Source organism: Meles meles, chromosome 15, assembly GCF_922984935.1.
Source record: "Meles meles chromosome 15, mMelMel3.1 paternal haplotype, whole genome shotgun sequence".
NCBI lineage: Eukaryota > Metazoa > Chordata > Mammalia > Carnivora > Mustelidae > Meles > Meles meles.
The window spans coordinates 29,533,713-29,558,987 of record NC_060080.1 but is presented as its reverse complement, the minus strand read 5'-3'; the positions used below and the strand labels follow the sequence as shown (position 1 = coordinate 29,558,987).

Genomic DNA, 25,275 nt, shown 5'->3' with positions numbered 1-25,275 from the left:
GTGTTTTTGTGCCATTTCTAAGACATTGCAAGATCTGATAGGGCTTACTGAATCATGATGGACGTTAAATCATACTCTTTAATTTTGTGCTTAGCATATTGTAATTTTTTTTTTTAATTAACCACGTTCACTCTTAAAATCAAAATTTTGTTTATTCAGAACACCAGCTCCTCCTGCACACCGTTGGTTAGTGGAGAATTTAGTGCATTTCTGCTCTGGTTGCCTCAAGTGAGCACCGTGTGCAGATAGGTTGTTTAGTTGAGTGTCTCGGAGTAACAGTGGTATGTATATTTTGGAAGGTTATTGAAGAAATTGAAGAAATGATGCAGGAATCTCCAGACCCAGAAGATGATGAAACGCCCACCCAGTCAGATCGGCTGTCCATGCTGTCCCAGGAAATTCAGACTCTTCAGAGATCCAGCACAAGTAGTTACGAAGAGAGTAAGACACCCTCCTTAAGTCCATGCTCTTCATACTTCCTGTGTGTCTCCATCTCCAGGAAGCGCAGACTCGCACAGGCTATGATACACACCCTTCTTCAGCCCTCCAGCAGTGCTGGGGCGTTTTTATCAGTGCTCGGGGACTTTGTCGTGTTCACCTTTGAATCCGGTACTAGCCGGCTTGGGCTGCTGTAACAAAGTCCTGTATGCCCCTGGCTTAAACAACAGGAATTTATTGTCTCAGAGGTCTGGAGGCTGGAAGTTCAAGATCAAGGTGTCAGCAGGTTTGGTTTCTTCTGGGGCCTCTCTCCTCAGCTTATAGGTGGCTATCTTCTCTCCGTCCTCATGTGGCCTTCCCTCTCTGTGTGTGTCTGTCCTTGTCTTGTCATTTTGTAAGACAGCACTCATACTGGATTAGGGGCCAACCTAACAACCTCATTTTTACTTACCTTTTTAAAGACCCCCATCCCCAAATACAACCACATCCTGACGTAGTGGGGTGAGGGTTTCAGTGATGTCCTAACCTCCCTCACATGAGTCTCACTCACATGCTGAGAAAAAAACGGAAAGGGGGTTCCAGGGAATAGTCTTTTCTTTCACCTTCCCAGTCTTCAAAAAAATTCACACATCAGGGCACATGTGATCCAGTATGTACTTGGTTTAATTTTTTTCAGTTCAACTCCTGTCTTCTGAAGTGTGCTAGAACCCTGCTAAACCGCGTGCAGTTTCTTGTCAGCAGGTAGTTTCTGTACCCGCCCTTGGCTTTTGTGTGTGTGCTTTTCCTTGTACGTGCTTTTTTCCACCTTGACTGGAGTGCCGCTCCTGGGGTGACTGAGTTAGGCAAGTAGAGAATGTTGTTACACTTCTCAGCCTTTTGAGAAGTAAGTTTGCCCACCTACCTCTGCTCAGTTCCCCCCACCAGAAGCTTTAGGATGACAAGAAGATCTCCCACAGTTTAATTGTTTAGAATATGATCCTCGCTCTTTTGGCCTAAAACACCCCATCGTGCCGCTCTCTTGAAACGCTTTTTGTCTTAGTACCTGCCATGCTTTGCTTTGGTCACAGGAGTAAAGAGGCTCTCCGTATCAGAATTAAATGAACTACTGGAAGAAATTGAGACCGCCATCAAGGAATTCTCGGAGGAGCTTGTGCAGCAGTTGGCCCTGCGAGACGAACTGGAGTTTGAAAAGGAAGTGAAGAACAGCTTTATTTCCGTTCTCATTGAAGTGCAAAACAAACAGAAAGAGCACAAAGAAACAGCCAAGAAGAAAAAGAAACTCAAGAATGGCAGCTCCCAGAATGGGAAGAATGAGAGAAGTCATACGCCGGGCACAGTAAGTGGTGTTGCGGGAGTCCTCCTGCGCTGGGAGTCGCTCCGTGGTGGTCCCAGGGCTCCCGGCCAGACGCAGGCGGGCGGGGCCTGTGTGTGCCAGAGAGCACAGATGGGGCGCTGGTCAGGGAGACCCGGTGCTCAGCTCTTGCAGGAAGGTGTTTTCTTGGGGAGCACATAATGGTTATCCGGGTAACTCGGCACTGAGAGGTTTAGGAGGGAAGTCAGTGCAGGGAACGGGGTGGGGGGAAGTAAGGAAGGAGGCGATCTTCAAGGTGGCCATTTTAATACAGTAAAGTGTTACTAGTGGTTACTTATGTTTGGCTGGTGGGCTTACACGTGGTGTTAGTATTTTCTTGTTTTTGCTTCTCTTGTGTGAGTGGTATAATAAAAAGTGAAAAGGGGTGCAATTGAAGGTAGCTGAAGTGTGCTGAGCCTCAATCACAGACTGATTTGTAATCAACTTCCTCCTGATGTACCAGGGCAGTTGGAACGTGGCGGCGTTAGAGGCAGTGATGTGACATCGGCCATATTTGCCCAGTATTTGGCAGATTAGGATATTTCTGACTGGTGAAAGAAAAGTTTAGAATATGTGAATCTTTGACTCTTCATATGAAATTTCTAGTTTTCTACCTTTTCACTTTGCTTAAGTGGTCCTATTTTGTGTGATTAAACTCCATCATAAACATTAGCTAATTATACGAGATGCATTTCTTTAGTGATTTAAAAGCCTTTTCATTTTTCTTTGATCACTGTATTGCCACCTTCATTTTGTTTGTGTATGAACAAATGTTGATTTTATTTTGTTGGAGTATAATTGTTGGGCAAAGGGATCCATTTTTCTTTTCTTTTTTTTTTTATTAAAGATTTTATTTATTTATTTGACAGAGAGAGATCACAAGTAGACAGAGAGGCAGGCAGAGAGAGAGAGAGAGGGAAGCAGGCTCGCTGCTGAGCGGAGAGCCCGATGCGGGGCTCGATCCCAGGACCCTGAGATCATGACCCGAGCCGAAGGCAGCGGCTTACCCACTGAGCCACCCAGGCGCCCCGGGATCCATTTTTCTAAAAGGAGTGCCCCTTTTTCATTCATAATTTTGATAACATGGTAATACAAATTACCACAAACTAGATATTATGGTTTGTAATAATATAAGTTCTGTCTTTGATTAAGTTTCGATTTATTTGTTCTAAGGAATACTTATCAGAGACATGGTTCGCATTAACCAGACTCTGCTGGAACCCAGGGAAGAGAATGACGTCCTAGGTTGCTGGGTCACCAGTGAGCAGTTGACGCAAACGAAAAGAATATCCCCATTTAGCCTATTCATTGTCTGCTTTTGGCCTGTGAGTAAATGGACATTTCCTTAGTGTAATGTCCATTTGTTTGCTGAAAGGGCATAGCTCATAAACTGACTTGGAAAAAGTTCTCAGACATGGGGTACAAAATATTTTTGAGAAATGGCAGTATGGATTGCAGAGGTGTTCATTAGTCACTTCTAGGGACTACTCTGGAAGAGCGGGGAAAAAAAAACAAAAACAAAAAAAAAAAACCCAACCCCAAAAACCCCATACCCAAACATTTGTTGGAATATACAATTCTGGAAAGTTTGCTTTAAATTTCCAGAGCAAAACTTATATGTCTTACTTAAAAAAAAAATTGCACCTTTTAAATTGTCCTGTTATTCAAGTGTGATTAAGCAAAATGCCTAGTTGAAAAGTCTTAGCATTGTTGGTAATTTCTGTCTGCTGTTAAGAACACGTAAACCTTCCATTTATTAGTGTTAACACTTGGCTTCGGGAAATAAATTTATCCCAAGAGGTGTTTAAAGACTTCTTTTTGTAACTTGCGTATAAAAAGTGTTTGAGTGGGTTCATGGTGTAATTGTACATGGCATTTATATTGAGAAATGGATTTGGCAAGGCAACATTTAGATCTCACTCAAACCTTTATGAGTCTTGAAATAGATTCATAGTAATAGTCAATTTTTTTCACAGTATTTGGACCTATGAAGTTGCTTTGTGAGTCCTGATCTACTATTAGTAACAAAACCTTTAATAGGGTTTCTTTTTTTTTTTAATACTTTCTTTTTTTTTTAAGATTTTATTTATTTATTTGACAAACAGAGATCACAAGTAGGCAGAGAGAGAAGAGGAAGCAGGCTTCCTGCTGAGCAGAGAGCCGGATGCGGGACTAGATCCCAGGACCCCGGGATCATGACCTGCGCCGAAGGCAGAGGCCTAACCACACTGAGCCACCCAGGCATCCTTTAATCAGGTTTCTTATGACATTGCTAACCTTGCAGTACTGGTTCCCTCTATAAGCTGGAAAAAGACCATCCCATCTGTGACAGAAGGAGCCTGAAATCTGTGATTCTGAAAAGAGTGGTAGGAGGCTCAAAAGAACCCTGAAGTGAAACCACCAATTGGATAAACAGATTGTGAAAGATGTTACCTTGTTAGACATTTTATGTAACATGCAGCTTGGGCAAGGCCTCTCTCTCTGAGTTAGCTACCAGCAGTGATACAAATGTCTAAAAATTGGTGACCTTCCTACAGCTATCATGCATTACCTGTTTTCTAATAACATTGATCACTTTTTTCTTTTTACCTTAGATATTTTTGTTTTATTAGCAGGACTTGGTTTTCTTTCCTTAAGCATGGAATAGCTTCCTTCTGTTTTTTCTTAAACATGTTTCATTGAAACAAAACATACATTTGTGGTTGGTATAAGGCTTTATCCATATTTGCTAGCTCTTCTCTTTGGTCCAAAACACTGTAAAGAAATACCTGGTTGGGAATAGAGCGGAGTTAAACTCGTTAGGTGTTAATTTTGGAGACATTTTGTTTCAAACATTTTTCTGTAGTGAAAAAAGAATTGGGGCATTAGGGATGCTATTTAGAGCATTAAGACAGTTTCGAGGCCATGGGAATACTATTAAATATTAAAGTATTGAGTTTCTTATACCAGTGAGATGTTATACTGATTTGTTTTATTTTTACAATCTGCTACGTGTTGGATAGGGTAAAGCAACATACATTCACTCAGCAAATACTTGCCGAATGCCTTCCTTGTGCCGGGCACTGCTGAAGATACAGTGGCAAATAAAACAGAAAAGGCCTGTGGCCTCTTGGAGTTTATATTCTAATAAGGGGCACAGGCAATGAACAAAAAAAGAAGGACTAGGCAATGTAATTTCTGATAGTAATAAATGCCACCAAGACAATAAAATGCTGGGTAGGGCAGTTGATAGCAATGCTGTTGGGGATCTGTTTCTGTTACAGCAGTCACCACGTCACTGCTCCTTCTGATGAGCAAGGTAGGCTGTCCTTTCTTTTTCCAGTTCTCTGTGTGGAGGGGAGGTCAGAGGAGTAGATCTTCTCTTTGGGAAATGAGACTCAAGAGAGCAGAAGATTTTCTTTTTCTTCTTTCCTGTTGTTTCGCATCAGGAGAAAGAGAGTAGTGGGAGTGGAGTTTGGAATGGTTGATGGGTACTATCTATTGATCACTATGGTGACTTGCATACATTTATTTTTTTGAACTGACCATGTTGTTTTGGTGTTTTTATATATGCTCCTTCCTTTTCTGGAGTGGCCCTCTGTTCCTGTTTTTCCCAGTCCACTTTGGAGATTTTTTTTCTTTTTAACTTGACCTTCACAATCCTGGGCAAGCATTATTTTCCTTTCTTAGAACCTTCCTTGATGACTCTTCATCCAATGCAGAATTGACTACTCTCCTTCTTTGGGGGTTAGTATTATTCCTCGACTATTTCTGTTGGCACTGTCATACTATATTGTAGGTTTTTGTTTTCGCATCTGTCTGACATGGGTCACTAATGATAGGAAATGTAGCTTTATCTTAATATCCTTAGGTATAACATTCGGTACTAACAAATTTCTGCTATTAAATGTATGAAAGAGAGAAACTTGCAAATCTGGTTTTCTATTTAGGGTCTTTCTGTCAGGTGCCAAGCCCTCAGAGGCTGAAGAACCTGTTGATGAAGAATTTTAGGTTAAGAGCTATATTTGAGTCCTGCTTCTGCTGCTGGGTACATCTCCCTTTGAGATTTGAATTTTGGGAGGGTTAAATGAAATAATGTATGGAAGAGTAGCATATATCCTGAGTAAATGCTAGTTATCATATATCCAACTGCCTACTAGTTATTTGTCTCTGAAATTTATCAAACTAAAGTTACCATTTTCCTAGAGTTGAATTTATTTCTTATATATTTTTCTTTTGGTTAGTTGAATAGTCTACTCATTCACTGAAATCAGTGGAATTTCTAAGTCAAAGGATATTCAGTTTTTGGAGGGATTTAAACAACCATCTTTTTATATAGTTCTACACAAATGAAACCCAGTAATAACATAAGTGAGCGGCCATTTCCCCACACCTCCAACCAACAATGGGTATTGTTAGCCTTTTGATACATACTGATCTGAAAGGCAAACAGTGGTTTGAGCTGTTGACTTCTGTATTCTTTTGTGAGTTGCCTATTAAGTCACGTTTGAGATGTTTTCTGTATTTATTTATGAGGGTACATATACTTCTGATCTCATAGTATCATGCTCTGTTGTTATCATTGGATTAAATCTCACCTGGGAAGGAGTGCAGCCTTCCCAAAAGCTCATTCACATTGTTACATTGTTCAGCATCTCACCTAATTTTTGGTTTTTTGCACATCACTTAATGCCTGTTTGTTGAATTGAAACTTCGCTATAAAGGAGATAGAATCCCAAAGGATTTGGATTTGTCTTATTTGAATTGTTGTTCTATCAAGGATTTGTTGTTGTTGTTGTTTTTGCCAGTCTAATGTTTATGTTGTATAAATAGTCACAGACTATTGGATTTCAGTGGCAGTTCACATGAGTATAAGAACAAGTCAAAGTATATCACTTAGGTTTTAATTTAGCAGTGGTTGGCACCTAGAAATACCTGACGTTCTAAAGACGTGAGTGTTTACTTCCCTGGCATCATAGATCAGTATATAGATAAAATGGACATACTTCCTCCTTTAGGATCCTTAAAGTAATGTTTTCAGATTAAAAGCCACATGTAAGGTTGTGTTTTCTAAGTCTAGGGTTGAGAAGTTAGGAATCTGTAATATCTTTTCTGTTTACCATAATCACTGAGCTTTCAAGAGAGAGTTCTCATGTTTGGACTTAGCACCAGCAAAAATGAATAGTTGCTTCAATCTAACCTGAAGAAGTTTATTTTGAAAACTCTGTTGTTTAAAAAAAAAAAATATATATATATATGTGTATATATATATATATATGTATATATATTGCCCTGTTGCTTTGGGGGGCTAGGGAGGTAATTGCTTAACGATGGGGACAGCCAGGCCTTGTGATCCTCTTTCTTATATTTATCTTTTTTTCACAGATGCCCTGCTCTGTATTTATGACTCACTTAGCTCATATTATGATAAGTAGTCAAATCTATTCTGTTTCTCTTTTACATGTAAAAATGCCCCACTAATAGTTTTTCATTTAAACTTCGTCAAAGCTTACATTAAGAGAAATGTATTTTCATCTAGATAGCTCTTATTAGATTGCTCTGAAGTTATTCTAATTTTTGCCAGCTCCTGGTTTAGAAGGATCTATTCTGACACAACTACTTGAATTTGGGGCTTTTGTTTAAAATAAACAAAACTAGCTTTTTTCTTCCCTTTTTAATTTGGAATTTTAAAATTTCACATTTGCTAAGATGACTTAGACTGAGGATTGGCAAAGCAAACTACTGCCTGAGGGCCAAATTGGCCCTCTGCCTTTTTCATAAATAAAGTTTTATTGGAACATAGCCATGTCCATTCATTTCCAGATGGTCAATGGCTGCTTTGGTGTTACAAGGACAGAACTGAAGAGTTGTGATAGACTGAGTGGACTCCAAACTAAAATATTAACTCTCTGGCCCCTTATAGGAAAAGTTTGCCAACCCCTGATTTAGACAAACTTTAATAAAATTAAAAACTAGAAGAAAAAAAAATGCAAGCTCCAGTTAAAGTGAATTCGTATAAAAAGATCACTATATTTTGACTAAAATTTATTTTAAAATGTAGCCTTGTTTTTATCTAAGAGTCTATTGAATTGTTCCTTTCTTCAGGGCCCCATTCAACAGCCTGAGTTGTGGCTGTAGATGGTGATCCCTTGGCCAGTCCATCTCCAAGCCACTTGCCTAAGCCACTCTGCCTAGCAATAGACCTTTGTGGGTTTTTTTTTTTTTTTTTTTTAAGATTTTATATATTTATTTGAGAGAGAGAGAGAGCATGAGAAGGGGGAGGGTCAAAGGGAGAAGCAGACTCCCTGCCCTGCAGGGAGGCTGACGCGGGACTCCATCCTGGGACTTCAGGATCATGACCTGAGCTGAAGGCAGTCGCTTAACGAACTGAGCCACTCAGGTGCCCTGACCTTTGTGCTTTTTGTGTCAGATTCCCAGTAGCTAAGTGAAGATAGCTAGCAGGTAGACCAGTTGACTCTAGATTTGGGGCCAAATGAAAAACTTAAAAATGTTGGCAGCCTTTCGGGTACACTGTATTTATAGACAGTAATAAAAAGTAGTCTAAAGAAGGTAGAGGAGAAGTAGAAAAAGAGCTGATCCCCCTCCACCACTTTTTCTAAGTAGTGGTACTCAAGAGGATAAAGTCAGCCCTATATATGTGAGTGTAAATATCAACACATTTTCAACAGTAATTTGTTGGTTACATTTGATAGCATTTCTCTGCAGGTTTCTTTTTCTCTTTTTTTTCTTGTAGTTGACACACAGTGTTACGTTGGTTTCAGGTGTGCAGCACAATGATTTGGCAAGTCTGTACATTATGCTGTGCTCATCGCAAGTGTAGCTGTCACATACAACGGTATTACGATAATACGGACTATATTCCCCATGCTGCCCCTTCCATCCTGTGACTTCTTCATTCCACAGCTAGAAGCCTGTATCTCCCTTCACCTTCAGCCATTTGTACTTCCCTTCCTCTGGAAACCACCAGCTTGTTCTCTTTGTTGATGTGTCTGTTTCTGGTGTTGGTTTGTTTGTTTATTGATTTTTTAGAATCCACATGTAAGTGTGAAGTCCTGTGGTATTTGTATGACTTATTCACTTAGCATGATACCCTTTAGGTCCATCCATGTTGATACAAATATTAAGAATTCATTTTTTGTGGCTGAGTACTATTTCACCACATCTTCTTTATCCATTTATCTTTTGATGGGCATATTTTGACTATTGTAAATAATGCTGCAGTAAATATAAGGGGCGCTTATGCCTTTTTGAATTGGTGTTTTTGTTTTCCTTGGGTAAATATCCAGTAGTAGATCATATGGTATTTCTCTTTTTCATTTTTTGAGGAGTCTCCATGTTGTTTTCCACAGTGGTTGCATCAATTTACATTCCCACTAACAGTGCATGAAGATTCCCTTTCCTCCACATCCTCACCAACACTTGTTACTTCTTGTTTTGTGTTGTTTTGTTTTTTGATACTAGTCGCACTGACAAGTATGAGATGATATCTCATTGGGGTTTCAGTTTGTTATTTCCCTGATAGTTAGTGATGTTGAACATCTTTTCATATTTCTGTTGGCCTCCTGTATGTCTTCTTTGGAAATACATTTATTCAGGTCCTCTGCCCATTTTGGATTATTTGTTTTATTGGTTAATTGGTTATTGGTTTTATTGGTTAATTGGTGTTGAGTTGTATAAGTTATATGTTTTGATACTAACCCCCTATCAGATATGTCCTTTGCAAATATCTTCTCTGTGTGTGATCCTGGTTGTTTATTTTTGCTTTTGTTTCCCTGCCCAAGGCCACATATCTAGAAAAATGTTGTTAAGGCCTGATGTCCAAGAGATTAATGCCTTTGTTTTCTTTAAGGAGTTTTATGGTTTTAGGTCTCACATTTACATCTTTCTTTTTTTAAAGATTTTATTTATTTGAGGGAGAGAGAGAGTGATAGCATGAACAGGGGCTGGGGAGAGGGAGAGGGAGAACAGACTCCCCACTGAGCAGGGAGCCCAATGCTGGGCTGTATCACAGGACCCTGAGATTATGACCTGACCTGAAGGCTGATGCTTAACCGTTAAACTGAGCCACCCAGGTGGCCCTTTGAATCTATTTTTGTATATGGTATCAGAAAGTGGTCTAGCTTCATTCTTTTGCATGTAGCTGTCCAGTTTTCCCAGCACCATTTATTGAAAAGACTGTCTTTTCCCCATTGTACATTCTTATCACTTTTGTTGTAGATTAATTCACCATATAAGCTTAGGTTTATTTCTGGGCTTTCTGTTCTGTTCTGTTATTCTGTGTGACCATTTTTTTTTTTAAAGATTTTATTTATTTTATTTATTTATTTATTTGACAGAGAGAGATCACAAGTAGATAGAGAGGCAGGCAGAGAGAGAGAGAGAGAGGGAAGCTGAGCAGAGAGCCCGATGCGGGACTCGATCCCAGGACCCTGAGATCATGACCTGAGCTGAAGGCAGCAGCTTAACCCACTGAGCCACCCAGGCGCCCTGTGTGACCATTTTTATGCCCGTATTATACTATTTGATTACTACAGTTTTGTGGTATATCTTGAAGTCTGGGATTGTGATACCTCCAGCTTTTTTCTTTCTCAAGATTGCTTTAACCATTTGGATCTTTTGTGATTCTGTACAAATTTTAGGATTATTTGTTCTAGTTCTATGAAAAATACTATTGGTATTTTGACAGGGATTGTGTTGAATCTGTAGATTGCTTTGGGTAGTGTGAACATTTTAGCAGTATTTGTTCTTGCAGTCCATTAGCATGGTATATCTTTCCATTTGTGTTGTCTCCAGTTTCATCAGAGTTCTATAAAAGTTCTCAGAGTACAGGCCTTTCACCTCCTTGGTTAAGTTTATTCCTAGGTAATCTTTTTTTTTTTTTTTTTTTTCTTTTTTCGTTTGGTGCAACTATAAAGTGGATTGTTTTCTTAATTTTAAGAAGTTTTAAGAATTTCTTAATTTTCTTAATCTGTCTGCTACTTTGTTATTAGTGTATAGAAACACAACAGATTTCTGTATATTAATTTTGTATTCTGCAATGTTACTGCATTCATTTATTAGTTTTGGTATTCTGTAGAGTCTTCTGGGTTTTCCATTATTAGTAACATGTCATCTGCAAATAGTGACAGTTTAACTTTTTTCTTATTTATGTGGATGCCTTTTATTTCTGATTGCTCTTGTGAGGATTTCTAGCGGGGAGGGACCTTGTCATGTTCCTAAAAGCTTTTCCTCATTGAGTGTTATGTTAGCTGGGTTTGTCTTAAGGCCTTTATTATCTTGAGGTATATTCCTTCTAACCTTACTTTATTGAGAGTTTTTATCATGAACAGATGTTGAATTTTATCAAATGTTTTTTCCTGCATCTATTGAAATGATCATATGGTTTTTATCTTTCATTTTGTTAATGTGATTTATCACATTGATTGATTTGTAGATATTGAACCATTCTTGCATGCATGGAGTAAATCCCAGTTAATGGAGGTGAATGATTCTTTCAGTATATTGTTGAATTTGGTTTGCTAATACTGTGTTGAGGATTTTTGCAAATATGCTCATTAGGGATATTGCCTGTAGTGGTTTTTGTTTGTTTGTTTGTTTGTTTTGGTGTAATGTCTTTGTCTGGTTTTGTTTTGAGTAATAATGCTTGCTTCACAGAATGAATTTGGAAGCTTTCCTTCCTCTTCAGGTTTTTGGAATTGTTTGAAGAGAATAGGTATCAACTCTTAATATTTTTTTTTTAAAGATTTTATTTATTTATTTGACAGACAAAGATCACAAGTAGGCAGAGAGGCAGGCAGAGAGAGAGGAGGAAGCAGGCTCCCTGCTGAGCAGAGAGCCCGATGCGGGGCTCAATCCCAGGACCCTGGGATCATGACCTGAGCTGAAGGCAGAGGCTTTAACCCACTGAGCCACCCAGGCGCCCCCCCTCAACTCTTAATATTTGGTATAGTTTGCCAGTAAATTCATCTGGTCAGGGACTTTTGTTTGTTTAGGGTTTTGTTTTTTTTTAAAGATTTTATTTATTTATTTGACAGAGAGAGATCACAAGTAGGCAGGGAGACAGGCAGAGAGAGTGAGAGGGAAGCAGGCTCCCTGCCGAGCAGAGAGCCCGATGCGGGACTCGATCCCAGGACCCTTGATTACAGATTCAATTTTGTTCCTAGTAATCAGTCTGTTCAGATTTTCTATTTCTTCCTGATTCAGTTTTAGAAGATAGTCTGTTCTAGGAATTTATCTATCTCATCAAGGTTTTCCAGTTTGTTGGCATATAATTTTTTATAGTTGTCTCTTACAGTCCTTCATATTTTTCTTTATTGTAATGGGCATTTCTGAAAATTAGTGTTAGGGCCATAGAATGGAAGGTCATTGTAGGGTAGAGAGAAACTTGGATGTGTAATTTTATTGTTTTAATAGTTCATACCTATGAATTATGATGTTTAGCTGTAATGCAGGTTTATTTCGTGAGAGTACTGCCTAGAGAAATGTGTCACCACCAGTTTTGTTTGCCATTATCTACTATTTGTTTTCTACCATTGTCTTTTGGTGACAGACTGGTAATAGTGAGGTTTCACGACCCAGCGGTTAAAAATCAGATCAGGAGTCTGTTCTTGACTCTTTATGCCTTGGAGAGGTGTGTTTATTGTTTGTTAATATAACACAAATTCACATAAAAGCCACAATATGCCAGCAAATTGTAGTCTTACGATATGCTGAGAGTACTCATAAGTATCAGGAAATAATTCATAAAATTACCAGGGTTAATTATTTTACTCTAATTTTAGTAGGTTTGAAAATGCTTGCCAACACTTAGTTACCACATCAATATTAAATTACATAAAAATTTACAAAGATCTTCAAATTAAAAAAAATAGATTGACACTATTCCATTTAACTCCTAACCTTGAAAATCTTCATACCACATCTTTCTATTCTGAGAGCAAATTCCAAAATAGTAGTTTAATATTCAAGGCATACTCAAATATTTATCTGCTTTGGTATAACTCATATCTTCTAATTTACTTGGATCTGCTTTTTTTTAATGCAGAAACTAGTTTTTGGTAGAATTTGCATTTGTAACTGCTTTATAATTCACATTAAAGGTATTTGATTTAAAGAAGTGTCAAAATAAGCAGATTCAAAATTTTATATCTTAGGTAATTATTTAAATATAATGCTTTGTAATTTTTTTAATATTTATTGCTTTCAGTTCTGTTTTTCTTGTGTTTGTGTTTCAATTATTTTAAGAATTTAAAAATTAAAACTATTGTTCTGTAAGTCAATATTTGAAAATTGTGTCATGCAAACTATTGCAAATGATATGATTTATAAGGAACCATAATTATGTTTGAATTTCACTTTCTTTTGAACCTCTTGAGTATAAAGAATATTAATGGAATCAGAGCATAAATTAGGATACGAGTCAGGAAATAGATGAAAAGCTTTTCTTAATTGCTTTTCCTAACCTTTTTTCTGACACTGAGCTTTGAATTTGGGATTTTTAAAAGATTTCCTGATCCTTAGAGATCTGTGCCAGTGGGTGTCAGATAAGGCTAAGAGAAAAGTCTGGTAGCAGGAAAAGTCTGAATTTTCTGAATTTTTCAGAAAAGTCTGGCCTCCTGGTTAGTTTTTCCCTTCCCTGTGTTGGATCCTGCTTTCTGTGAAATTAGTTAAGTTGGATATGCTTTGCAGAGAATGATTATGCTGTGAATATGCTGTGCAAGAATATGCTGTGCAGAGAATGATTTGATAGGTTTAGGACTCCAGAAAAGAAATAACAAATCACATCTCCGTATCTGATTCTTATTGCTTTTCGATTTACACAGTGTTTCTAGCTCTTTTTCTTGTTCAGAAAGACCTTGAATAACCTTCAAGTGTTACTTGTTTTCAGTTCAAGTTTTTTGGCTGAGTTGTGTATTTAGTCATAGACAGCAGTGTCTTGTCTTCATGTTGTCTAAAGCTCCTTAGGCTAGAGAATACAGTCAGGAGTGTATTGTTTCTCAGTTGCCATCTTATTTATATGAGGAGAACTAAAACGACTCATTACTTGTTCTGGAGAAAAGTGGAAAGATGTAGTTACTTCTTTTTGGGAGCTATGTCCCAAATGTTCTTCTAGCCTTTCTAGAGGAATGTTTTGAATATTTTTGGATATTTTTAGATATCTGTATTTGCTGAACTCTTTGCTAAGTGATTCCCATGGACTGCCTCATTTAATCTTCACAGCAACCCTATAGGTTTTATTCATATTCCTGCCATTTCATAAATGGGTAGACAGAAGCTCCGCAGAGGCCTCAGCGCACAGCTCCTGTCCACACTGGCTTGAGCATGTAAGACAGAGGTGTGTGCAAGGGACCCTTGGCTCTGCCTTTCTTCTGGTCAGCCATGCAGGCGTTTTGTCTGTGGGCCTGGAGATCTTGGTTCCTTTCCCTCTTTCAGATTTTTCTAATTTTTGTTTTTAATCTTCTGTATCTTGTTTATACGTTGTTCCTGGTTTTGTATGGGAAAAGATTCCAGAGAATGACTGATTTTGAGACTCAATACCTACTCACGCCAGGGAAGGAAATGGTCATGAGGTAGCTGTGAGTATTCTCATTATAAATCATGCGATTGGAGCCCAGGACTGAGTAAACTTCCCTCATCCTTACCGTTACTTGGCACTTTGTCAGCAGTAAGGGAAACAATAATGTAAGTACTGTTGTGCTTAATCATTTTCCTGCTTATAAATGGGCTCATATCAAAAATTCCATTCTGAGAAGGACATTTTACAGGGCTGCTAACTCCTTTGTAAAGATATGGTGAAAAACAGATGGATAGATCACAAAATTGTAGATCCCCAGAATCTTCACTTTGCGTTTGAACGTTTGGATCCTTCAAATTTAGAAATGGTAGATTAAATGGAGGCAGGATTAGGTTTTCTGACATATTTAATATTGCAGTTGTTTTATTTGTTTATGTATTCATTCATTCACTCATTCATTTATTTTTTAAGATTTTATTTATTTGACAGAGACACAACAAGAGAGGGAACACAAGCAGGGGGAGTGGGAGAAGGAGAAGCAGACTTCCCGCCAAGAGCAGTGAGCCTCATGCGGGCCCGATCTCCGGACCTGGGGCTCCTGAGCAGAAAGCAGCTGCTTCACGACTGAGCCATCCAGGCACCCCGCAGTTGTTTATTTTAATTAAGCTAAATTAAAGTTAGAAATCCTTAATATCCTTTATTTCATTGCGCATTCCTGACCACGAGATTTCTGAAAGTGCTTTGACGTGCCTGCGGTACTTTTACCGTGAGAAATGTTCAACAAAGAAAAGCTTCTCTCCTCTTCTTCCTCCCCCTGCCCTCCCAATAAAATTGAAGCATGGACAAAACCTTCCCTCTGGCCCAGTTTAGTACCCTAAGCACCTAATCACACCACGTCCACTCTCAAGATTATAAATGTAGTGTTTCTAAATGAGGTGATGTTTACCAAAAAGTAAATTTAATCTGTCTCTGAGTTTTATCTTTTTAAAGTTCATTTTGCCTTCCAAAAGGGTGTATTGTTTTCTGGAATTTATAGGGCAGTTGTGAAACCATCTATTGTGTGCTCTCTGAAGCTCTTTTCCTTGTCCTCTGGCCTGGTCTTTCCATTCCTTGATCCTTCCAGTTCATCGATCTTCTGCTTGCTACCTTTTTGTTATCCTAGGGGTTCTGTATTTCTTAGTCACTCCATTGTTTTACAAACCTTGTCAGCAAGATTATTTATCTTACTTTATTAATCTCACACTGACTTCCTAGACCAGGTTCTTCAGTAGACTTTTTCAGAACTCAGTCGTTGACTTCTTTGACAAGTAACTTTGTATCTTGTCATGTCATCTTTCTTCTGTTTGCCTTCAGATTGTTTTTGCTTTTAAGCTCTTTAAAAAAAAAATTCTCTCCTGCAAGAAGTCAAGAGAAAAAATTTGTCTCTTCGTGATATGGTTACCCTAGGCTGTAAGACTCTTGGGCTCTGGTCTTAGAGATGTTCAGCTGTGGCTTAGCAGATATCTATAAAGGCCATTGGAGTAGATAACTCTGAATGTGTCATTTGGCCGTGCAGTTTTGTCCTTCTAGAGCACTTACATTCTAACCTTAAGTGACCTTGCAGTCCCGTACTCTTGGGTATGTGTGTGTTTTGATTTACCTTCTTAAAGAAACCATGGATCATCTTGGTTGAGATAATTCATAGACTGACACGACTTATAAATAAGAGACCTTTACAAATGATAACATTTAATCACCTATTTCACTGGTGTGGAAACAGGTATCTCTGGGTTTAGTGACTGCTCTCCAGGCAGACTTCAGTGGCAAGCCTGGGAGAGACCTCTGAGCCCTTCTTTCTAGTTCAGTATTTTTCTATCCCAGTTGACTCTGAGAAAATTTTCTGATTGCAAATACTTCTGACTAAGGAGTGGTTCCTCGTTCCATCCGTAAATCTGAAAGTATTTCCCTGATATGGGTAATAATTGGTACTTAAGCCAGTGACTGTCCATCAGATGCCTCCTGCGTGCTGAGGATGGATTGTGCTTTGTTGGCACACGAAAGAAGCATCTGACATTATTTCTGCCCTTAACGATGGTGAGAACTTAACTGAATTTATTAAAAATTCACCCAAACTGGGGCACCTGGGTGGCTCGATTGGTTAAGTGTCCTACTCTTGATTTTGGCTTAGGTTATGATCTCAGGGTCTCAAGGTCAAGCCCCTTGTCATGCTCTGTGCTGGGCGTGGAGTCTGCTTGAGATTCTCTCTCCCTCTTACTTGCTCCCCTGCCCTGCCTCAGCTCTCCCCACCCCCCGAAAAAAAATTAACCCAAACTTTTTTTCTTTCTCTGCTGTTTTTCTTTAGATATTGTGCCTCACCCCCACTTTAAAAAAAGTCTGATTATCTTTTCTCTTACTACTATGAGACAAGCATATACTGATCTCCAGTTATGTGTCAGGCACAAGTAGTAAGGATGCAGAGTCAATCCCAGCGTGTGGGGGCATGCTGCAGGTGCGTGGGGGATCCTGCTGACAAACCGTGCAGTGTGCTTTTGCAGTGAGTCTCAGCCAGGCCAGTTTGCCTCCCTGTACGATTTTAGGCAATGCCCAAGCACACTTTTCCTTGTCACAAGCAGATGAGGTGAGGGGCAGTGCTACCAGCATTCTGAGTAGAGGCCAATGATGCTACCAGCATTCTGAGTAGAGGCACAGGACTGCCCCCACGACAAAGGACTGCTGCCTGACTCCACACATCAGTACTGTCAAGGCTGAGAGACTGAGGTGTACAGTGATAACTGCTGTATTCAAAGCAGCTGCCATATTCTTGGTGTGTTCTGTGCCTGGCCCCGTCTCGTGATGGAGGTGTGGATAAATTACTCTTACCCCTGCTTTGGTTCAGGGGTCTGGGAAGACTGAGTTGAATCTGGAGGACACGAAGAAGAAGGGACAGGCATACCGGGCAGAGGGCGTGGTGGAGGCAACCATCTGGAGGTGACAGGCACATCTGGGGCCCCGTAGGTGGTTCACCAAGCCTAGAGGTTGAGAGAGAAAGCTGAAGGCGAGAGAGAAAGTCACTCAGAAGAGGGTGTGGAAATAGCAAAGTAGACGGCGGGAGGAAACCAAAAAGGTTTTAAGTGGATCATTCCCTGTTTCAGATTTGTCTTTTGGGAGGATAACTTCAGTGTTTCAAGGAGAGCTCATTGGAAGGGGGAATTAGGAAGGCTAGGGTACTTACTCGGGTAAGCAACGAGCCACACAGTTACAACAGGGCTGGAAAGATGGCTGACTTTCAGAGATAGGAAGGAGGTGAAACATATAGGTTGGGCAGCAGGGAAGAGAGCGTGAAGGGTCGGTCACTGATTCCTGACTTGGGCAAACGTAGGTGGAACCCATGTGTCCCCTCCCCACACAGAGATGCACAGGTCTTGTTAACAGCAACTGCATCAAGCCTCAGGCCCAGCATCTTTGGGGGGATACCTGCCGGTCCTCTCTGCTCCGGAGTAGTCCCTGTGATGCCAAGGTCCCGCCTGCCCTGTTAGCGCCTCTGCCCACACGGACGGAGCCGCAGTGAAAGCTGCTGATGGGAAGGAGGGGAGACCAAGCTACTCAGGAGCTGCTATTCCCGTCCCGCTCGGGGAGACCAGCTGGGCCCCTGCACACTGGCCACAGAGTGAACCCCGGGGCTGGCCCGTTCGGACACTTTGGGTCTTGTTCTCTGAGAGGCTCTTCGGTCCACTGTCCTTTGTAGCTCATTGGGGAGGGTATTGACTTCACGCCACAGCTCAGACGTTACCTCCTCCGAGAGCTTTGCTTTGACGTCTGGAATGAAAGAGCCATCCTGTTGTTTAATCGCGGAGTTGTAGCTCTGAGCTGCGCGCGCCCTCTTAGCGCCCTCGCCGGGTTACTGGTTCTACCCCTGCGGCTCTTCAGGCTCTTCTGCAGGCATGTCGGGTCACCAGGGGAGGGGGCTCTCGCTCCGAGCCGCTGATGCCTGTAGCATCTGGCTCCTGGTTTTCGAACAAATGGATCCAGGAACGAGAGAGGTCCAGAATGCTGAAGAGGAATAGGACTTAAAAGAAACAAACAAACCCTGTTATTTCTGGTGGCAGAAAGGAAGATGAGTTCAGGTCTGGATGTGGGCAGTCTCAGCAGGACTCATGTGCAGGTAGTCAAGAGGCCACTGAACACCCAAGTGACACTCAGGAGGGCTGGTCGTTGCCGTGAAGCTGGCTGACGTGTCCTGAGCCCTCCCTCAGTGCCGGGCTCGGCTCTCAGCCCGTTCCTTCTCTTGGCAGAGGGAGCTGTACGTTCGTGGCAGCAGACGGGAAAGACGGTGGCGTGGGACTGTCTAGAGAGTGTGCTTGAGAAAAACAGGGGACAGAACCTGGAGGACACCGGTGTATGAGAGCTGAGCCCAGAAAGGGGCACCTCTCGGAAGGGGCAGCTAGAGGGGCAGGGGGCAACTCAGGGCTCTGGAGGGACCTGGGTAGGAGTCCAGAGGAGGGGGCACCGGGGAGAGCTTACCAGGGGCCTCAGAGGGATCTGAGAAGTGTCCCAGGCCTGGGAAGCCCTGGGAAGAGCTGTTTGAAGAAAGCCCAGGGAATGGCAGTTGGCGAGGAGCTGGAGAATTTCAGGTTGGCCCTGAGTAAGAGCGGGCAGGAGGAAATGCAGCAGGAGGGGGGGACAGGGTTGTGATTCCCGCCTAGGGTGTGGGATTGATGGCAGCCAGAGCGCCGGTGGAGGAATGTTCTCCGACATCTCTCTCAGCCAGTTTCGTTATATTTCCTGTGAACCTTTAGATGTCAGTCCTTTCCCTGGCAGGACGGGAGGGCAGTCCTGCGTTACCGTTACCGGCGGCAGCATTGCTTCCTGCTCAGGCTGCCACGGGGACTGTCGGGCGCCTGCTCTGGCCTCGGCTGCCCTCACTAGGGAGAGTTCCTTTACTCCTTTGCGGGATCAGCCGTTAGTTTCCTGCTTTTCCAGGTTGCTGTGGCTTCAGGTGGCTGCGTCTCCCCTTGCTTCCCCCCAAGCCTGGTCGCTCGGAGGTCACCAGGATGCCGGCCGTGGCGTTGCACCGCGGAGCCCGCAGCTGCATGTTTAATAAGGAAACCTCAGTTTCAGCTGGAACCTCGGAGCTTCCAAATGTGCATCTATCTTTTTTTTTTTTTAAAGATTTTATTTATTTATTTGACAGAGAGAGATCACAAGTAGACAGAGAGGCAGGCAGAGAGAGAGAGAGGGAAGCAGGCTCCCGCCGAGCAGAGAGCCCGATGCGGGACTCGATCCCAGGACCCCGAGATCATGACCCGAGCCGAAGGCAGCGGCTCAACCCACCGAGCCACCCAGGCGCCCATATCTATCTTTTTATTTATACTTTTGCAGTGACAGACATTAGGTTTCCAACTGGGGAGGTACAGCCAGTGTTTCTAGAACATGCTGTTCAAATGTAAAGTATACCCCAGTCTCTTGATGCATGGAGGCTAAAAGGCTTCACTTTGTTTGATGGTTCCCGAGTCTATGTCTGGCTTTAACATGCCGTGGGATAATGGAGTCAGGGTATGTAGAGAATGAAGTGTTTTTTCTTTGTTGCTTTTGAGAGAAAATACATTTGATAGAATTTAAAAAATGACTGTAGCTTCTGGAGCCGAAGTAGTTCATCTCTTGATAATCTGCTTAAAAATGTGAGCAAATTATATGATAGCATATGAAAAAGCTACAAAATACAAAAATCTGCGAAAGAGTTATGTGTAGGTTTTCTTTTAAAACTAGCCTATGTTGTCAAAGGGAATACAGTTATGGTGTCAGCAAAATGATGCGCGTTCAGTCAAGGGGACGGGACCAGACGCTTCATTCTTGCCAGAACAAAATGGCGTGCAGTCTGCGAAGGAGTCTGTGGGGAGGGACCATTTAGGAGGAGAAGCATGGATATATATGTTCTCCAAAGATGGTAACATTTGGTACTCAGATTTTTGATAATAGCATTGAGTACTTGACTGATAAAGAGGCATTTAGCTCCTTCATGACTGAACTTCTTGGTATTTCTCAGCTTTTTGTTATTAGGACTTATTTTTACTCTTAAAATTCACTGAAGACCCCAAAGAGCTTTTGTTTATTACATAAGTCATATTGATGGATAATTATTATATTAGATGAAATTTTTAAAAGATTACCAATCATTTAAAAATACCAATAAGAAATTCATCAATGTTTATACAAATAGCATGTTTTTATGAAAAATAACTCTGTTTTAAAATATTAGTGAGAAACAATGGCATTCCTGTGCATTTTTGTTAATCTTGTTAATACCTGGCTTAATTCAAGAGAGCTAGAACCTTAAATCTGCTTCTGCATTCAGCCTGTCATTTTGGAATATTTCACTATAAGTCATGAAAGAATGAAAGTGAGAAAAGCAAATCATGCCTTATTATATCTGAGAAAACAATTTTGAGCTCATGGACCCTAAAAGTGTTTCAGGGACGTCCTGGGGGTGTTCCTGGGCCACACTTTGAGAATCACTCGGCTAAACCATACGTTCTTGAAAGCAGAGACTGTTCCCTTGGTTTTCTCTTCTGCTCCTGGGGGCCTGGTAAATATTTGTTATATTGACTCCTCAAATGTGTTCACCGATTCAACTTTCCTCTGCAAAAATCCAGAGAGGGGGCCCATTGGGTGACTCGGGACTAACCTCCCTTTCCAGGATGCCTTCCTCCTTAATTAGTCACACCGTCAGAGTCCATCTCAGGCCTCTGACTCAACAGCCAGAGAGGTGCCTCTGGACTCTTATCCCCGCGTCTGACGACATTGCAGACTGGTCACAAATCAAGATAAGTAGTTGAAGGAAAAAATATTCCCTTTATAGTACAGTGAGTTCTAGGAAGGCTCAGAGGTTGGTGGGGGAAAGAAGCGAGAATCGTTTCCTAGAAACAGAGTGGGAAAGCCTCTGCGGAAGTGAGAGGGGCCTGCTGGCACAGGGGGTCCACTCTGCTCTCCAGGAAGCATATGTGCTCTTGCGGTTCGCGCTTTCTGCACCCAGGCGGTGGCAGGTGGCCCAAAGAGCGGGTGGGAAGCCGTCCCCAGCTCTCTAAGTCACAGCATCCTCGTTTGCCAAACGCTACGTTCATGTTTCTCCCAACTTGTGGTAGAAATATGCCAACTTAGGCTGAAAATATGCATACTGTTAGTATTAAGTTTTCAGACTTTTGATAAAATGTAGGTAAACAATATCAAAAGGTAGCTTAAAGCTTACGCAGTAAATTTTGCCGAAGACGAAGATGTGTACAACTTAGGCTACTTACGCTGGAGCAAATTTAATTATCCGTCCGGTGAGGACAGCCTTCAGGAATCTAGTGGCATGAAAGCCATTGTTTGACTTGCTAGGAAATGCAAGCAAAAACTGTTTGAAAACAGCATGATTTGGGTCTGCTTTATCTGAATGAGTAGTGGCATTTTCTAACTGCTTGTCTCTTGGGCACGTAAGTCACCGTGGTGCGATCTGACTAACAGTCTCTGAACTTCTTTCCCTGTCCTTGTCTTCCGGCCGCGCGTTGCTGCCTTTAGCGCTTCAGCGTGGAAGGGATCTCCACTGTCATTCAGAATGGCCTCCGCCACACCTTTGGAAATTCAGGTGGAGAGAAACAGGTGCTGGGTTAGCCTTATTTTCCTCATTCTCTGCTTTATTGTTTCCTGTGTAAGCGAAGGTCCTGAAAGCTGGCAATTTCACTAATGTACTAAGACTGTTGCTTAAAAAGAGAGAAGTGAAAGTTCACCATTTTTTATAGTTTTGATAAAGCATACAGTTACCTTTAACATGTTTCAGAGCTCCATTTTCCACTACCTTTAAACAAATTGCATTGACATCACGAGTTGCATGTATAGAATGTATAACCAAACTAGACTATGCCACGCTAATTCCAAAAGTTGGAGAAACAAGATGTCATTTTGCGGGGGGAGGAAAGCTGATGTTGGTGTCTTTTTGATAAGAGTCCTAAGTCAGACATGTCAGTAAGAGTATATATGTATCTTCTCTCCTTTTAAATGAAATTCTGGTGTTTTTAAGGTGTATCATATAGTGAGCCAATCACTGTCTGCCAAGTGAAGCATGCGACCTGATTTACACAAACCTATACATGGATAGAAGTACACAGTCAAATGTGTAGCAGTTTGCTTTATATTAACATTTTTGTATAATGATTTAAGGAGGATCGTGAACACAGGGAACCCAGCCATATTAGTGAGTGTGCTTAAGATTACTTTTCACAATTTGAAATTTGCACTTCAAAAAGAAAACTTTTCAGTGTAGCTCTTAAGTGTGAGAAAACGTGCAGAATGTAACTTTTGACAGTTTATCGAAAGAAAACATTTGAGTGTAGGGTTTTTACGAAAAGATAGTTTCTGTACTGCCCAAGAATGCCCAAGAAGGGCAATAATCCTTCACACTGACATTTCCAGCTCTATTAAGGGATGGTCTAAAATTTACTTACTATTTTTTTATTCTGGCACCTCTACCTCTCTCAAATGCACAGGATGGCATAGTAGCTTCCAGACTGACCCACACACGCCAGTGGGACAGGAAGCCCGAGAGCGTAGCCGGGTAGTGCACTGGTGGGCGCATGGCTTCCTGATGCTCTGAGGCCAGCTTGCCTGACACACACTCTATTCGTGAAACCCCCGGGGGGCTTGTTTCCAGCTTCCGGTGTATTCTTCACAGAGAAGCATTCAGTGCTACCATTGGGTATCACTTTGAAGAAGTCTATACCAAAAGATGGTGGGAATTTTTTCTTAAACATGTAATAATTCACTTTTCCTACTTTTCATCAAAAACTGTTTTACCTTGTCTTTTGATTACGAGGTCACCCACGGATGAAAGCACTCATGGAGGGTTAGGAATAGAGCGGAGATTTAGAGCAAGGACTGAGTAATGGGTGGGTCTCAGAAGATTCTGAGTAAGACAATAGTAGATCTCCAGATGAGCACGTGCAAACCACACCGAACTATAAAGTTTTTGGTGGAGTGGTCAGAACAGGAACATCTGGACAATAATTTTTAGATTCTGCTTTCATGGGACCTATTTATAGGCCATAACTCTGATACTTGTGAGCCTTTACAGTAGCAAACGAGGCCATTTGTCTTGCTATCAGATGTGAATTTTTATTATTCACTAGGCCGTCCTCTCCTTTCACTTTTCTCTTTTCCTTTAATGCCTTTAAATATCCTAAATAATTTAAAATAATAATAATAATTCACCTCTAAAATTCATATGTGTGTCTATGGGAGCACATGACCATTTTGTTCAACCAGAAAAAAATGGTCTGAAACAGAATTTTTGGGGCATTGGGGATGATTTGGTTTATGCAGAACTGTTAAAACTACATTTTTAGTTTTAAATTACTATTTTTAAAGTATGTTGAAAATATACAAGGAGAATGTTAGATAAGACTTTAATAATGAACAAATTGAACAGATCACACTCAGACCTAATTTTGTGAAATTTTCAGTAACTGAAAGGTGGAAAAAAAAATGGATATTATGTTAACATTGGGCTTGATTAAAGCAGAGGTGGGCCAAAAAAAAAAAAAAAGAGCTCCAGCTGAGATAGTAAGATACTTCATGTTTCATGTTATAAAATAGACCTTTAGTAACTGTATCAAATTTTTGCAGATAAGGTCATTCAGATTTAAATGACTTTTTTTTTTTTTTGACTTGGCAGTACTTGACAACAGTCATTCCTTATGAGAAAAAAAATGGACCACCATCTGTTGAAGATCTTCAGATATTAACAAAAAGTGAGCAAAGACAAAATTAAACTCTTACCATATTTACTTTTGCTGATTCTACTGCTTTCGGTTGGTTGTTGCTGTTATTGTTTTATTTTGTCAATTTAGGGTAGTAAATGATGGATGATGTCATTATTTACTGAGAATGAAACCATGGATGGCTTATAAGATCAAACATGACACTAAGTCCAGAGTTGATTTGTATTTTTTGTGCTTTGTCTTACCTTTTGAAATATTTACAAGCTGAACTTTTGAGGAAAAAAATGTAACTTGGTTCTCCATCATCTCTTGGATGTTTAAGAACATTTAATTTTTTTTTAAAGATTTTATTTATTTGACAGACAGAGATCACAAGTAGGCAGTGAGGCAGACAGAGGGGGGGGAAGCAGGCTCCCCGCTGAGCAGAGAGCCCGATGCGGGGCTCGATCCCAGGACCCCGAGATCATGACCCGAGCTGAAGGCAGAGGCTTAAACCACTGAGCCACTCAGGCACCCCTAAGAACATATAATTTATCAATAAATAAGGTCTGTCATGGATCTTCTATAAATATGACTGTCGGTAACTCAGTAGGAAAGATTTAGAATGTGGTCTATAACACTCTTCTTTCTTAGGAATGTAGAACCCCAAATCCAAGGTAGAATTTGAATTGATAGTAATATTTTAAGAAGAGTCATTCAGCAAATATTAAAAAGGCCAATTCTGTGCCAGGCTGTGTTCTGGACATTGAGATGTTTTAGTGAACAAAGCAGAAAAAATACTCCACCTTCAAGAGGCTTGTATTTTAAAATAATTTGTATTTTAAAATAATTTGTTAGATTTAAATATATATTCCCCATTGAATCTCTCTTATGATATAACCATAAATGAGCCATGAATTCTAGTTTGGTCCCTGTTATTTACAGTGATATCCTTGGATGTTACTTACTTTCTCATAGTCACAATGAAAAACAAGGATAAAAATATTTTCTGTTTCCCTCATAGTAAATAAATGAACATATGTGTGATTTGGGTTAAGTCAGTAACTCAGCTTTGTTTTCCTTGAAGGGACTGGATTGGCTGACCTGTTAGATTCTTTGCAACTGTAAATATTTGTAATAACTGCTGATTTAAAGAGGGAGCCAAGTGAGAGGGAATCACAGGAATGGATATTGGTGATGAGATCTATTTTGGAATTTAGGAATATGGAGGCATGAATGGGGTGAGCTCAAAGGAGCTATCTGCC

The 25,275-nt window shown here is 40.7% G+C and overlaps 1 protein-coding gene across 2 annotated transcripts in view; it reads left to right on the top strand.

The window, feature by feature from the left end:
• The window catches only part of FEZ2 (fasciculation and elongation protein zeta 2), a 42,919-nt gene that overhangs the window by 11,908 nt on the left and 5,736 nt on the right, over window positions 1-25,275 (top strand). Inside the window, exons 4-7 of one of the 2 annotated variants that reach the window (XM_045979818.1) lie at window positions 300-441; window positions 1,506-1,774; window positions 21,837-21,917; window positions 23,986-24,061. In XM_045979818.1, coding sequence (XP_045835774.1) covers window positions 300-441; window positions 1,506-1,774; window positions 21,837-21,917; window positions 23,986-24,061 — 568 coding nt within the window. The remainder of the gene's footprint in view (window positions 1-299; window positions 442-1,505; window positions 1,775-21,836; window positions 21,918-23,985; window positions 24,062-25,275) is intronic. The other variant, XM_045979819.1, reaches the window with a different exon arrangement.